Below are 12,000 nucleotides of genomic sequence, written 5' to 3'. Positions count from 1 at the left end.
CCAGGCCCTCGCCCCACAGGCAGAGGCGGGAGGACCAGGCGAGAGTAGCCAGCCAGGCTGTTTGGTGCAGTGCACGGTCCACAAACACAGCCAAGTGGGCAACCAGCTAGATAGTTCAGGTGAGTCCCCAGCTTTTGTCTTTCTTCACTCGCTTCCAAAATTGCTTGTAAGCTCAACTGTAGAGTGTAAAGTGTCGCGGGCGGAAAACAAGGTTCCTTTTGGACCTGGACCTCGGCACCTCGACCCCTCTTCCTATTTCTCTGTGAAGCAGGTTCTGCAGCTTCTAATGCTTGTCCTTGGGACCTGAGTCTAGTGATAAATAAGGCACCATTTATCAGATCGCCGTGTAGGTTGAGACCAGGTGTGAAAATAAGAGCTTTCTTGTGAAGCTGTGAACCACAACTGTTTGAATTCCAAAAATAATGTATCCTTTTTACGCAATTGCAGATTGCCGCATCCCGCAAATTGAAGATGCCGAGATTCATAACAAGACATACAGACATGGAGATAAATTAATCATCACTTGTCATGAAGGATTCAAGATCCGGTACCCTGACCTGTACAACATGGCTTCATTATGTCGTGATGACGGAACATGGGACCATCTGCCCATCTGTCAAGGTACGGGGCTGAGGCTGTGGTTCTCAGCTGTTCTTTCAGACTTGACTGTGGAGTGTGTACACGTTTCTCTAATAGGATGACAGGGGGAAACACAAAGCCACGCACACCCCATGGTTCAGCCGTACTGCACTCTGATCACCACAGCTCTGTGTTTGGAATCTTCCCACAATTCCCTGTGCTTCTCTCCAGCTCTATACTCCCAACTTTAAAGTTTAAATGGGAAATACCTTATTCTTTAGCGTGTTGGATGTCTCCTTTATTCTAAGAAACCAAAAGTCGTTGCAGAATTAGGAGCCTTGCAACTGGGCTGTGAACACAATGATGAACTACTGTATATTTAATGGAAATAACAGCATTTATACTGATTTCGGTTGTGGTGTGAATATATTTAAAGCCAATCTTAGAGAGGCTATTTTCTCTTAATAATGTTATCCTTTTTTTATAATGCATGAGGAGCAGAAAAATAATCAAATTCAAATTTCATCCAAACCATACGATGAATATTTATCCTCTTGCGTTTTTAAAATTTGCTTGGGCCGACACAGAGGGCCCCCTGTTTGTGAAAATAAGCCCTCGAGTTCCATTAATTCTGATTTTATTTTTTGACATGTGACTTGGACCAAAGGACTAAAAAACCCATGCATAATTCATAATCCAAGGGAGAAGGCTAGCAATCTTATTTACACCAAAAGCACTGGCATGTTAAAGTTGAGACGGATGTCAACTTTCTGCTTGGAAATCATGACGGGCAGACATTGCTTTGTGCAACCCATAGCTGGAAATAAATCATTTCCTTATGTGAGAGTTTAAGAGTCACGGCCCCTTGAAGAAACAAAGGCTTCAGGATTAGGAGGACAGAGGCAGCCCAGGTCCTCACCCTCCTGCAGTTCTCCCCAGAAGCTTCGGGGTTGTTTAGCGTGTTATGTGTTACATTCTTAAAGGAGACACGTGATTTATTTATACTCTTAGAGACTCTCCACAGAATCAGCAGCCGGCTTTTAGGTGGGGCTGTTTATCCAAATGAACTTTATTAACCATGGATTCGTTCCAGTCCTGCGGCCCTATCCGAGGAACGGCCAAGAAAATGATTTCAGACTCCAACCCCTTCTCGCCTTCATCTTTTCCACTTGTCTTTCGGTTCTCCCGCCCTTTCAATTTCCTTTTACATCCCTTCAATACAGTCTGCTTCTTTAGGAGTTCTTTCTATCCCAGTGATTTTTTTTTTTTTTTTTTTTCTTTTTGCGGTATGCGGGCCTCTCACTGTTGTGGCCTCTCCCGTTGCGGAGCACAGGCTCCGGATGCGCAGGCCCAGCGGCCATGGCTCACGGGCCCAGCCGCTCCGCGGCATATGGGATCCTCCCAGACCGGGGCATGAACCCGTATCCCCTGCATCGGCAGGCGGACTCTCAACCACTGCGCCACCAGGGAGGCCCTATCCCAGTGATTTTTTTCAAATGCCCTATGGTGACAGACATCTTGGGGTGTCATTGTCACGAGTTCAGGTGCAGGCTTGCCTCTTGCTCTGTCTGTGCTCTCTTGCCCCTCCCCTCTAACGCCCCTTACTAAATCTCAGTCATAACACGGCTTCGATGTTTTTTGCAGCAACAAAAGAGCTGGCCGGCCGCTCTTGGAAGGTGTGCTTCTTCAAACAGCAATACAGCCCACAGCCCACCTTCAGCCCTCCTCAGAGCCCTCGGTCCCCACAGAGGAGGTGCCCCTGGTCTGGGCCCTGATACCCCCCTCCAGCCCCTGCACCTTGCCGTCCACCCGCGTGGGCACAGCAGGGTTGCTTTAGACAGCCTCACACCTCTCGAGCCCCCGGGAGCTATATAATTGGCCCTTAGAGTGACATTTCATCCTGTAATTTTTATTTGCACCTATAGATCCAGGGGCTACAGCCTGAGGAACCGTCTCTCTATTATCTCGAAGTGCAAATAGAAATCACATTCAACTATTGAGTCGAAGCCAGTTTTCTACCGTATTTTTAGGACAGGCTGTCCTCCAACCAAGAGTAGGCATAGCTTTCCTTCTCTGATTGGCTGCACGTGTTCCAACCCCTTTCATCTCCTTTTGGGGTCGGAGGTGGGAACCGTTCCAAGGCCGTTTTTTCCCCAGAACTTTGTGTTTTAGAGATCCATGTGCTGATGCTTCCTGCTCCCTGTGGGTCAGAGTTTGTTTTTTACTTAGGGGATGCAGTCTATCCACATGGGTAGCTTAGAACCACACTCCTTCCCAGAAGGAGGCAGGGGCACAGTCCCGTGTGCCCACACATTGGAACCCTGCTCAGGGTCTAACACATTCCCTTGTTGGTGTTGATTTGCTTACCTTTTTTTTTTTCTCAATTATTGATCCTTTTTATGCCTGATTGCCAAACTCCCTTCACACATATTACTTTTGCCATGAACAGTGTCAGTTTTCAGCTCTGAAAAGAAAAAAATCCTTTAAGACCGCTGGGACTGCCCAAAGGATGGCTGGGCACCATGCGTTTCTGATCTGGTCCATCCTAAGTGTGGCTTGTTCCGGGCAGGGATCTTTGGGGTCTGTGGGGTCTGCGGGGCTCCAGGACACCAGGATGCAGCAGTGCAGGTTGACCCTTGATGGTCCCAGAGTGAATGCCTCCTGCATTCTGCACCCCTCACTGTGGTGTCTGTGGCTGCTCTGATACAGACACAGATGCCACAGTCTAAGGCGCCGACCCGAGCAGTTCGCTGAATACGCAGCTCTTCGACGCTTGTATTGTAATGTGTCACAAAGTCATCTTAAGAGAGGAGTTCCGTCATCTGCTGCAGTGCCTGCGTGATATAGTTTGTGCTTGGTGATTGGAAGGGAAAGTAGGTTTTTCCATTATCCATTATTTACTTCACACACAATTAGTTCTCCCCGGGAAGAGCACAGCTCTGCAGGGTCATTATTCCCTTCAGTGAAGCTGCTGAAGCCAATAAGAAATTCACTAATCACAGCAGATGCCACACCAAGTGGGCTGCTGTGCCACTAGGAATGTTCTACTGGGCTGCACAGGCTTCAGGACAAAAGGCAGCTACTGTTTTACAGAAGCAGGGATCCAGGCCTCATGCTCACTCAGATGGCACACAGAATTCTGTGCATGGTGCACAAACTCGCTACAGCACATCTGCTCAAAGCCTGGTGCCACGGCAACAGCACCCGGAAACCTGTAGCAGTGCAAATCCTTGAGCTGCACACGGACCCACTGAACCAGAAGCTCTGGGTGTGTGGGCCAGCAGTCTGTCCTACAAGCCCTCTCTGGGTTATTCTCAAGTTTGAGAACCACTGCGTTACATGTTCCTTTCCTATTTCACCTAAAACACAATGGGATTTTCAAAACTTTCATTGCACTACGTCAGACAGGTGTCTGTTCCATTATCTGCTGCCATGGAACCCAGTTTGCATCCTAACCTTCTCAAGCTGCCCAACACCACTGCTGAAACAGGAAATAGTCTCTCTTCCCTCTGTGGCACCTCAGTGGTTCTCAGCCCTGATGGCACTTTAAGATTATGTGGGGAGCTTTAAAAAAAATAGGGGTGTCCAGGCTGGATACCTACCCAGGCACAGGTCTAGGCATTAGTGTTTTTAAAAATTTCCTCAGGTGAAAAGGGAACCCTCCTACACTGTTGGTGGGAAGGCAAGTAGGTGGGGCCACTGTGGAAAACAGTATGGAGGTTCCTCAAAAAACTAAAAATAGAATTAACATATGACCTAGCAATCTCCGCCATGCATCTATCCGGACAAAACTTTAATTCAAAAAGATCCATGCACCCCAATGTTCATAGCAGCACTGTTTACAATAGCCAAGACATAGAAACAACCTAAATGTCCATCAGCAGATGAATGGATAAAGAAGATGTGGTACATATATACAATAGAATATTACTCAGCCATAAAAAAGAACGAAATAATGCCATTTGCAGCAACGTGGATGCAACTAGAGATTATCATACTAAATGAAGTAAGTCAGACAGAGAAAGACAAATACCGTATTATATCACTTATATGTGAATTCTAAAATATGACACAAATGAACCTATCTATGAAACAGAAACGGACATAGAGAACAGACTTGTGGTTGCCAAGGGGGAGGGGGTTGGGGGAGGGATGGAGTGGGAGGTTGGGATTAGCAGATGGAAGCTTTTATATACAGAATGGATAAACAACAAAGTCCTACTGTATCACCCTGGGAACTATATTCAGTATCCTGTGATAAACCATAATGGAAAAGAATATAAAAAAGAATGTATGTATACATATGTATAACTGAATCAGTTTGCTGTACAGCAGAAATTAGCACAACATTGTAAATCAACTATACTTCAATGAAAAATAAATTAAGTAAAAACTTTCCTCAGGTGATTCTAACATGCAGTCAGGGCTGGAACCACCGGTTAGGGGTGTCCCGATCCTCAGCTCCACCTCCCGTAACTACTTCCCTACTCGTCCGACCCTCTCGATGCCACTTGCAACTATAAAAGCAAATACCTGCTTTAGAAATAGAATAGGTACATAGATAAGGAGGTCTGAGCATTTAAGACCAAGGTGTGCAGTCCTCGGAGGCCCTGCCACGTTTACAGCGGGGGAAACCGAAAGACATATAGTGCTTTGTCTTTCAGGTGTACAAAGATGACCACGTGAGACACTTCCCTTTTTCTTTTCCACGTCGCAGGCTGCCTGAGACCGCTCGCCTCTTCTAATGGCTATGTGAACATCTCCGAGTTCCAGACCTCCTTCCCAGTGGGAACTGTGATCTCCTATCACTGCTTTCCTGGATTCAAACTCGAGGGGTCGGAGTATCTTGAGTGCTTACACAACCTTATCTGGTCGTCCAGCCCACCCCGGTGCCTTGCTCTGGAAGGTATCACATCTTATTCTTTTGGAAGTTGAATTTTGGCTTATTAAAGTGGATGTTTCAATAGGAGGTAAAGAGCTGAGAATTATGGTCAGCAATAACTTCTGTTCCCTGAGTCCACATTGCTTGCAGAGGTAACAAGCCTGATCATCTGCCATGAAGCAATACTTACAGCCAGACATAAAACTGGCTTCCCCCATTCTCAGGCTTAAAGGGGATGAAAGAGAAAAGTTTCAAGCGTCAAAGGTTACACTGCAAAATATTGCAAAGTTAAATGAAATGTCTTCAAAAATTAATTTTCTCTGCACCAAATGAAAACAGATTGTATTATGGCATCATTAGTCTCACCCCTCATTTTATTGTTGTGTCAGTGTTTCCTCCTATTTCTATTCATTTTATGGCTTGGCTCTAAATGTTTTGCTGCAAGCACACACTTGGAAGCCTGAAACCAAGAGATCTTTCCTCCTTGCTTTTGTTAAATATATGTGATTATTTTTGAGTGTGGTTCACTAAAGACCACTAATCAGTAGTATGAAATGGTCGGGGTGGGAGGTGGTCAGAGCATCCACTGCTGGCATCAGGCCAGTGTCTATAGAGTCTATAGAAACTTCTAGGCAAGCTGGGCATGCTGGCTCAGCCCTCACTTATTTAATTCAGGTCTTGAAATTATGATCGCAGGGAACAAACACCGATTTACTTCTTGGCATCTGAATACAGTGGGCGGGAGGGGGCGTCTATACGGGGAAAGAAAAAAATGAAAGGAAATCTCCAATCAAGAGCCCCCGCAAAGCCCATCTGCAGCTTTTCTTGGGAAACAAATCCAGACACAGTAGAACGTAGAAACAAACAAGTTCTTGCAAGCACCGTCTGCCTCCACGCATGCACCTCAGTGTGGGACGAGGTCAGGTTAGGAGGTGTGTTATGGGGGGTGACAGCCAGAGAGATCAGAGGTGTCTCCTAAGGAAGACCCTGGATTGGCTGGAGCCATGGAGCCTCCTGAGAGAGAAAGGAGGAAGGGGTGGAAGAGAGGGGAGCCTGGGGCTTGAAGGAGAGAGGACGCCAGCCGGGGCCGTCCGTGATGCTTTTCTCCTAGGCTGGTAAACGGAACCCCCCCTTGCCCCTACTTCCCACCCATCCTAAATCTCCTAGGGGATCAGAGCCCACAGTAGAGAGAGAGAAAATACAGCACACCCAGTTAAATCTGAATCTCAGATAAATAGCAAATAATTTTTTAAAGTGAACATGTCCTAACTATTGGATGGGACTTACTCACGGTCAACAAGTATTCTTTGCTTATCCGAACTTCAGCTATAACTCAGTGTCCTGTATTTTCATTTGCCACATCTGGCAACCCTAGCCCAGAGGGATAAGGGTATCCCCTCTGTTTCCACTGGGAACAGCTTTTCTGCCATCTGGACACCCCTGGCCAGCGTGGTGAGTGTGGGCTGCTGGTGAATGGGGGCTTTTCTGGTTCCTGGAGGTTTCTCCCTGCTCAGATAAGCAGAACTAGAGGACCTGTAACAGGTATCATGTTACAATTATATCAGTTTTAAATGCTATTTTCAAATCTTTTCAAATTCAGTTCAAACACCTTTCAAGCCATCATATTCTAAGCTTCATTTTGAGACTTTGAAAGCGGTTTTTCTGGAGCTTAGGGAATATAATGTGAATAGGCATAAAACAAAATCTCACTTTAAGGGGCAGTGAGCTAAGGTTATGAACAGGAAGCCGTGACTGGCTTCTGATTGGAAATGTGTCTCGTGATTTAACACAAGTCGCTTTTTCTCTGCCAACCTGTCCTGTGCCCGAAGGGGACGCTAAAAGTCCAGGTGACAGCTGCCTGTGACAAGAAGGCCACCTAATACCTTTTTCCTCCATTTAAAAAAAAATAATCTTTACATCCTTATTTTCAATACATGTTCCTTTCAATTACCTGATGCAATTAGTTTGTGAGACCCTTAAATGCTACCCTGGCTAAAGGCACCAAAGACATGATTCTAAACTGAGAGAGGCAGAGAGGACTAAAGGGTTTTTTGTCTCAAGACTTGATAGAAGCTGGGTTAAAATAAAAGGTAAGGATCCACGAACAGAAAGTGTCCAGATGACACCTGGCTGTTGGTATTTCCTTAACTCTTACTTGAATAGTGTATCATCTTTTTCAAAGGCGGTGCCTTATTTATGCAAATTGTCAAAGGGTATTCAACATAGATGCGCTGTCCCGAGGGAATCTACCCACCCCTTTAATATATCACCCACGGTCCCCCATCCCCTCATTTTTTTTTTCTGTCGTCCTGAGCACACAATTTGATTTTTCTTGATGGCAGAGTGAAAATTATCACACTGTGCTGTGGAATCATGACGCTCTCGGGGGCTTTGAATATATATTAGGGCGTTCTGACCCCTGATATGACTGGGTCTGGACAGCTGTGCCATGGAAGCCTTTCTCTGTGAGCTTTTTATCCCCTTCCCTTTCCTGTCCCCCTGTTAATCCGTCAATCCATCACGTGTCACTGTACCTGTCACTTCAGTTCCCTCCACCCCTCGAACTCTTTTTTCTAACCTGCCACAAGCCTGGAGATGGGATCACCAGGATGGTCATGGAGGCGCTGTAGGGTATTGATTAGAGTGTGGGTTGGCATCAGACTGGCTGAGTTCACATCCTGAGGCTCCTACTTAATCAGTGTGACCTGGGGCAAGTCACTTAGCATCTAGCAACCTCTACTTCCTCATCTGTAGAATGCGGGAGATGATTGTACCTGTGGGACTGGGAGGGTCCAGTGTGATAACAAATGTAACACATTTAGTGAAGTGCCGGGTGCACAGTAGGTGGTCGATCAAGTGTCCATCATTATTAGTGCTCTTAGACTTGTGTACAGAGTCACACTAAGTGAGAATCTGGCCATGGCTGTGTGAACAAAATACCCAGGCTTTTATGCATTTACATTGCAACATCGTTTTGGTTGTTCAGAGGAGATTTTGGTTACTTGCCTACTTTTAACTGTGTTTGTATAAGATGAATCCCAGATAATGGGAGGAAGTACTGAACAATAATAATGATTGCCAGTAATCTTGAGAGCTTACTATGTATCAGAATGTTTGACAAAGTATCTCATTTAGTCCTCCTATTGCCTTTGTGAGACAAGTACTGGTTTTTTGTTTGTTTGTTTGTTTGTTTGTTTGTTTGGCTGCGCCGGGTCTTAGTTGCAGCACATGGGATCTTTTTTTTTTTTTTTTTTTTTTTTTGCGGTATGCGGGCCTCTCACTGTTGTGGCCTCTCCCGTTGCGGAGCACAGGCTCCGGACGCGCAGGCCCAGCGGCCATGGCTCACGGGCCCAGCCGCTCCGCGGCATATGGGATCCTCCCAGACCGGGGCACGAACCCGTATCCCCTGCATCGGCAGGCGGACTCTCAACCACTGCGCCACCAGGGAGGCCCAGGATCTTTTTTTTTAAGTTGTGGCATGCGAACTCTTAGTTGCGGCATGTGGGATCTAGTTCCCTGACCAGGGATCAAACCCGGGCCCCCTGCATTGAGAATGTGGAGTCTCAGCCACTGGACCACCAGGGAAGTCCCAGACAAGTACTATTTTTAATCCCATGTTACTGCTGAGCAAACCCAGGTTTCTAAAGATTCAGTAACTCACCCAAGGTCACACAGTTAGTAAGTCGGGGAGTGGGGACTCGAACAAGGGTCTTTGCCACTTGAAAGCTCATGATCTTCATCACTAAGGTGCATTATGTAATTATGCGTTATCTAATTTGTTCTGATTCCTTTACAATTTGATATTTTTATAGCCATTTTTTTAAAGCATCAAAAAATTTAAAAGTTATCACACAGGAAGGGATTTGTTCTTCTAGTCCAATTCTCCTCCCTGTAGAAATCCCAGCTGCAGGGGGCCATGAGTCCAGGTGGCAGAGAGCACTCCCCGCTGCCCCGCACATGCCCATGAGTCACCCCGTTACAGCAGAGCCTCACTTCAGCCACTGGGCTGCGCAGGGATTGTGTCTTCTCGCAGACCGGGCGACTGACACCTTGAAGGGTGGCGTGACTTGTCCACACTGCCAGCCCTTGGCCGTGGCTTCTTCCACTGCATGGTGTCTCCTCTCCCTAGTGGCATGGAGCAGGCTTTGCTGGCGCCAGCGTTGAGTGGCAGCTGTCACACTCAGTGTCAACAATCCCATAACTGAGGCCTGGCTTCACGAAGGACTTTATAATTTGGAAGGAAAAACTCTGGCAGCCTCACCAAAGGTGGCGAGAATTCCCAGGCCCAGTAGGAAGGTGTGGGTGACGTGTTTCAAAGGCCTGGGGCTGTGGCACCTGGCTTATTGAGTGGTATGGCACCCGTCTTCTGTCTGTTTTCCCACAGCCGGGTTGTGTGGGGTAAAACACCTGAAATCACAAAATCTTGGACCACACTGTCGGCTACGTTATTTTAAAATACATGAATATATAAATTTGCACCTGGAAGGAGCCCCATGGGTTTCTATGTGCTGGTCTTTCTCGCTGTGGGTCTGCGTGCTTTTCTTTATCTCTGTGTGTCTTCATGTTTTCCATTCTCAGGCCGTCTTCATCTCTGAGGCTTGCATTTCTCTCTCTTTCATACACACACAGACACACACACACACACATGCACGCATTTAATCCAAGAAATCTTTAAAAAAAACAAAAACAAAAACCTTTGACAGTGCATGTGGGCATTTTCTCATTTGTAAGTGCTAAGAACTCTGCTTACATTGTCAGCAGTGCTTATTGGGCACCTGGTAGGCACAGAGCGACACCGAATTGGGCTCTGGGGAATTACAGAGAAAGAAAAGGACCTCATTCTTTACTTTGAAGACCTTACAGTCTAATGGGGAGAACAAGATGACAAATCCCGTTACCTAGAGACTGGCGTCATCACAGACTGCACTGCGTATGCCCACAGCTACCTTAACCAAAGGGCACGTGCGTGCTTCTGCATTTGGAAAGAGGGAAAGGAAAGTTCTCGTAGGTGGTATCGCAATTGTAAAATGAAAATTTCTGTCTGGGGATCTATGAGTTTTTGCTTCTTTTCCCTGAAGGCCAAACAGAAGTGTGTTTTTTGTCTCTGCTTGGGCTTTGGGAAAAGAGAAAGGGTCTAAACATCTTACTCATTTGGAAGGACTGTGCATTTTGAAGCTCTGTAGAGCTCAGTAGCCAAGGCAACATGCCTTAGTGTGTGTGAGGAGTGCCGGCCCAATGGTTTGAAGGTGGAATATAGGAGGCAATGGAGGGGCATAGAAATAAGCAAACGAACCAAGCATGCAACAGACGGTTACAGGCAAGGCTGCAAAGACACATGTCTAGGAAATGGTACTAACTCCCCAGAATCCCATAGACCCTGTGATGTTAGGGCTGCAAGGGATGCTGGCTGCAGGTGGCTACAGAAAAGGGCTCTTTGTCTGCATGGGGAAGAACCATCCAAAAGCCTTAAGTATCGGAACACTCCGTTCACATTCAAGTTTTCAAATGTCCTGGAAATAGTAACACAGGTGCTGGGCATCTGTTGACAGGAATTCCTGGGAGCAGGTTAACGACAGCAGAGTTCACATGACTGCATCTCTGAGGCAGGTAGCAAGGGCTGGGAGGACAGATGGTTGACGCCCAAACTTGGGAGTTTTTAGTCCCTGGTTGTGACCTCCCCACTTAAAGATTCCTCTGTTTCCCAACCATTAAATTAGAGGGCTGGATCCTTTAACCAAAAGTCCTTCTTTGAATAGCCTCTGGGGCAAAAGATGGGATCATATCTAGAAAGGACCAGTCAAACATTTAGTGAGATGAGAGTTTGAAAAGAAAGAAACCCACATCAGTGGAATATGCTATTTTAAATAAATGCCTGTGAGATTCATGTATGCGTTCAGTAAAAATTTTTATGTTCGTATGTTCGCCAAGTATTTTGCAAGTCACAGAGGATACAGAGGCAAACTAGTGACATGAGGTCTCTGCCCGCTGGGTTCACCCATCCCATGTGCAGTTCTGAAAGTTCACTCTACACAGCTGGGGCTCAGTTCCGAATATTCCCTTTCTAAGTTTTCAGGGCCTTTGGTGGTAGAGAAGATTGTTACCTACTCTGAGGCCACCTGGAAGGGGTTCCCAAGGGGGTCTCTATGGTTTGGAAGGAACTGGGGAGGGTGAGCCACTTTTTGCTGTGTTGGATTGTCTGCCACGTGGTGCCTGGGCTCCACTCTGAAGGCAGTGGGGACACGGGCTTCCCAGGAGGACCATGAGCGTGGACCCCGGGGCCCAGGAGAATTTGTCGTGCTTGTGTGTTTGCTTTTACCAAACAGAGAAACAAATCGCTCCAGGAACCGTAGGGGCCTACGGTTTCATTTGCTGTGACTTAGGCGGGGGCTTCCCCAAGGCTGACCTTTCAACAGACTTTCTCAGCTTCATGGCTGGCATGTCTCCCAGGAACAAGCAAACCTGACCTCATTAGAAGCTGAATATCCAAGACGTTTTGTTTTTAAATCCAACCAGTCCCCAAACTCAGAATGCCCAAAGTA

The 12,000-nt window shown here is 46.6% G+C and overlaps 1 protein-coding gene across 3 annotated transcripts in view; it reads left to right on the top strand.

Annotated features, from left to right (window-relative positions):
• The window catches only part of SUSD4 (sushi domain containing 4), a 180,836-nt gene that overhangs the window by 143,936 nt on the left and 24,900 nt on the right, over nucleotides 1-12,000 (top strand). For all 3 annotated transcript variants that reach the window (XM_081224262.1, XM_081224260.1, XM_081224261.1), the window contains 2 exons: nucleotides 448-621; nucleotides 5,297-5,485. In XM_081224262.1, the coding sequence (XP_081080388.1) occupies nucleotides 448-621; nucleotides 5,297-5,485 (363 nt within the window). The remainder of the gene's footprint in view (nucleotides 1-447; nucleotides 622-5,296; nucleotides 5,486-12,000) is intronic.

Source organism: Mesoplodon bidens (assembly GCF_964165515.1).
Source record: "Mesoplodon bidens genome assembly, chromosome: 2".
Taxonomy (NCBI): Eukaryota; Metazoa; Chordata; class Mammalia; order Artiodactyla; family Ziphiidae; genus Mesoplodon; species Mesoplodon bidens.
This window is presented reverse-complemented; position numbering and strand designations above follow the sequence as displayed.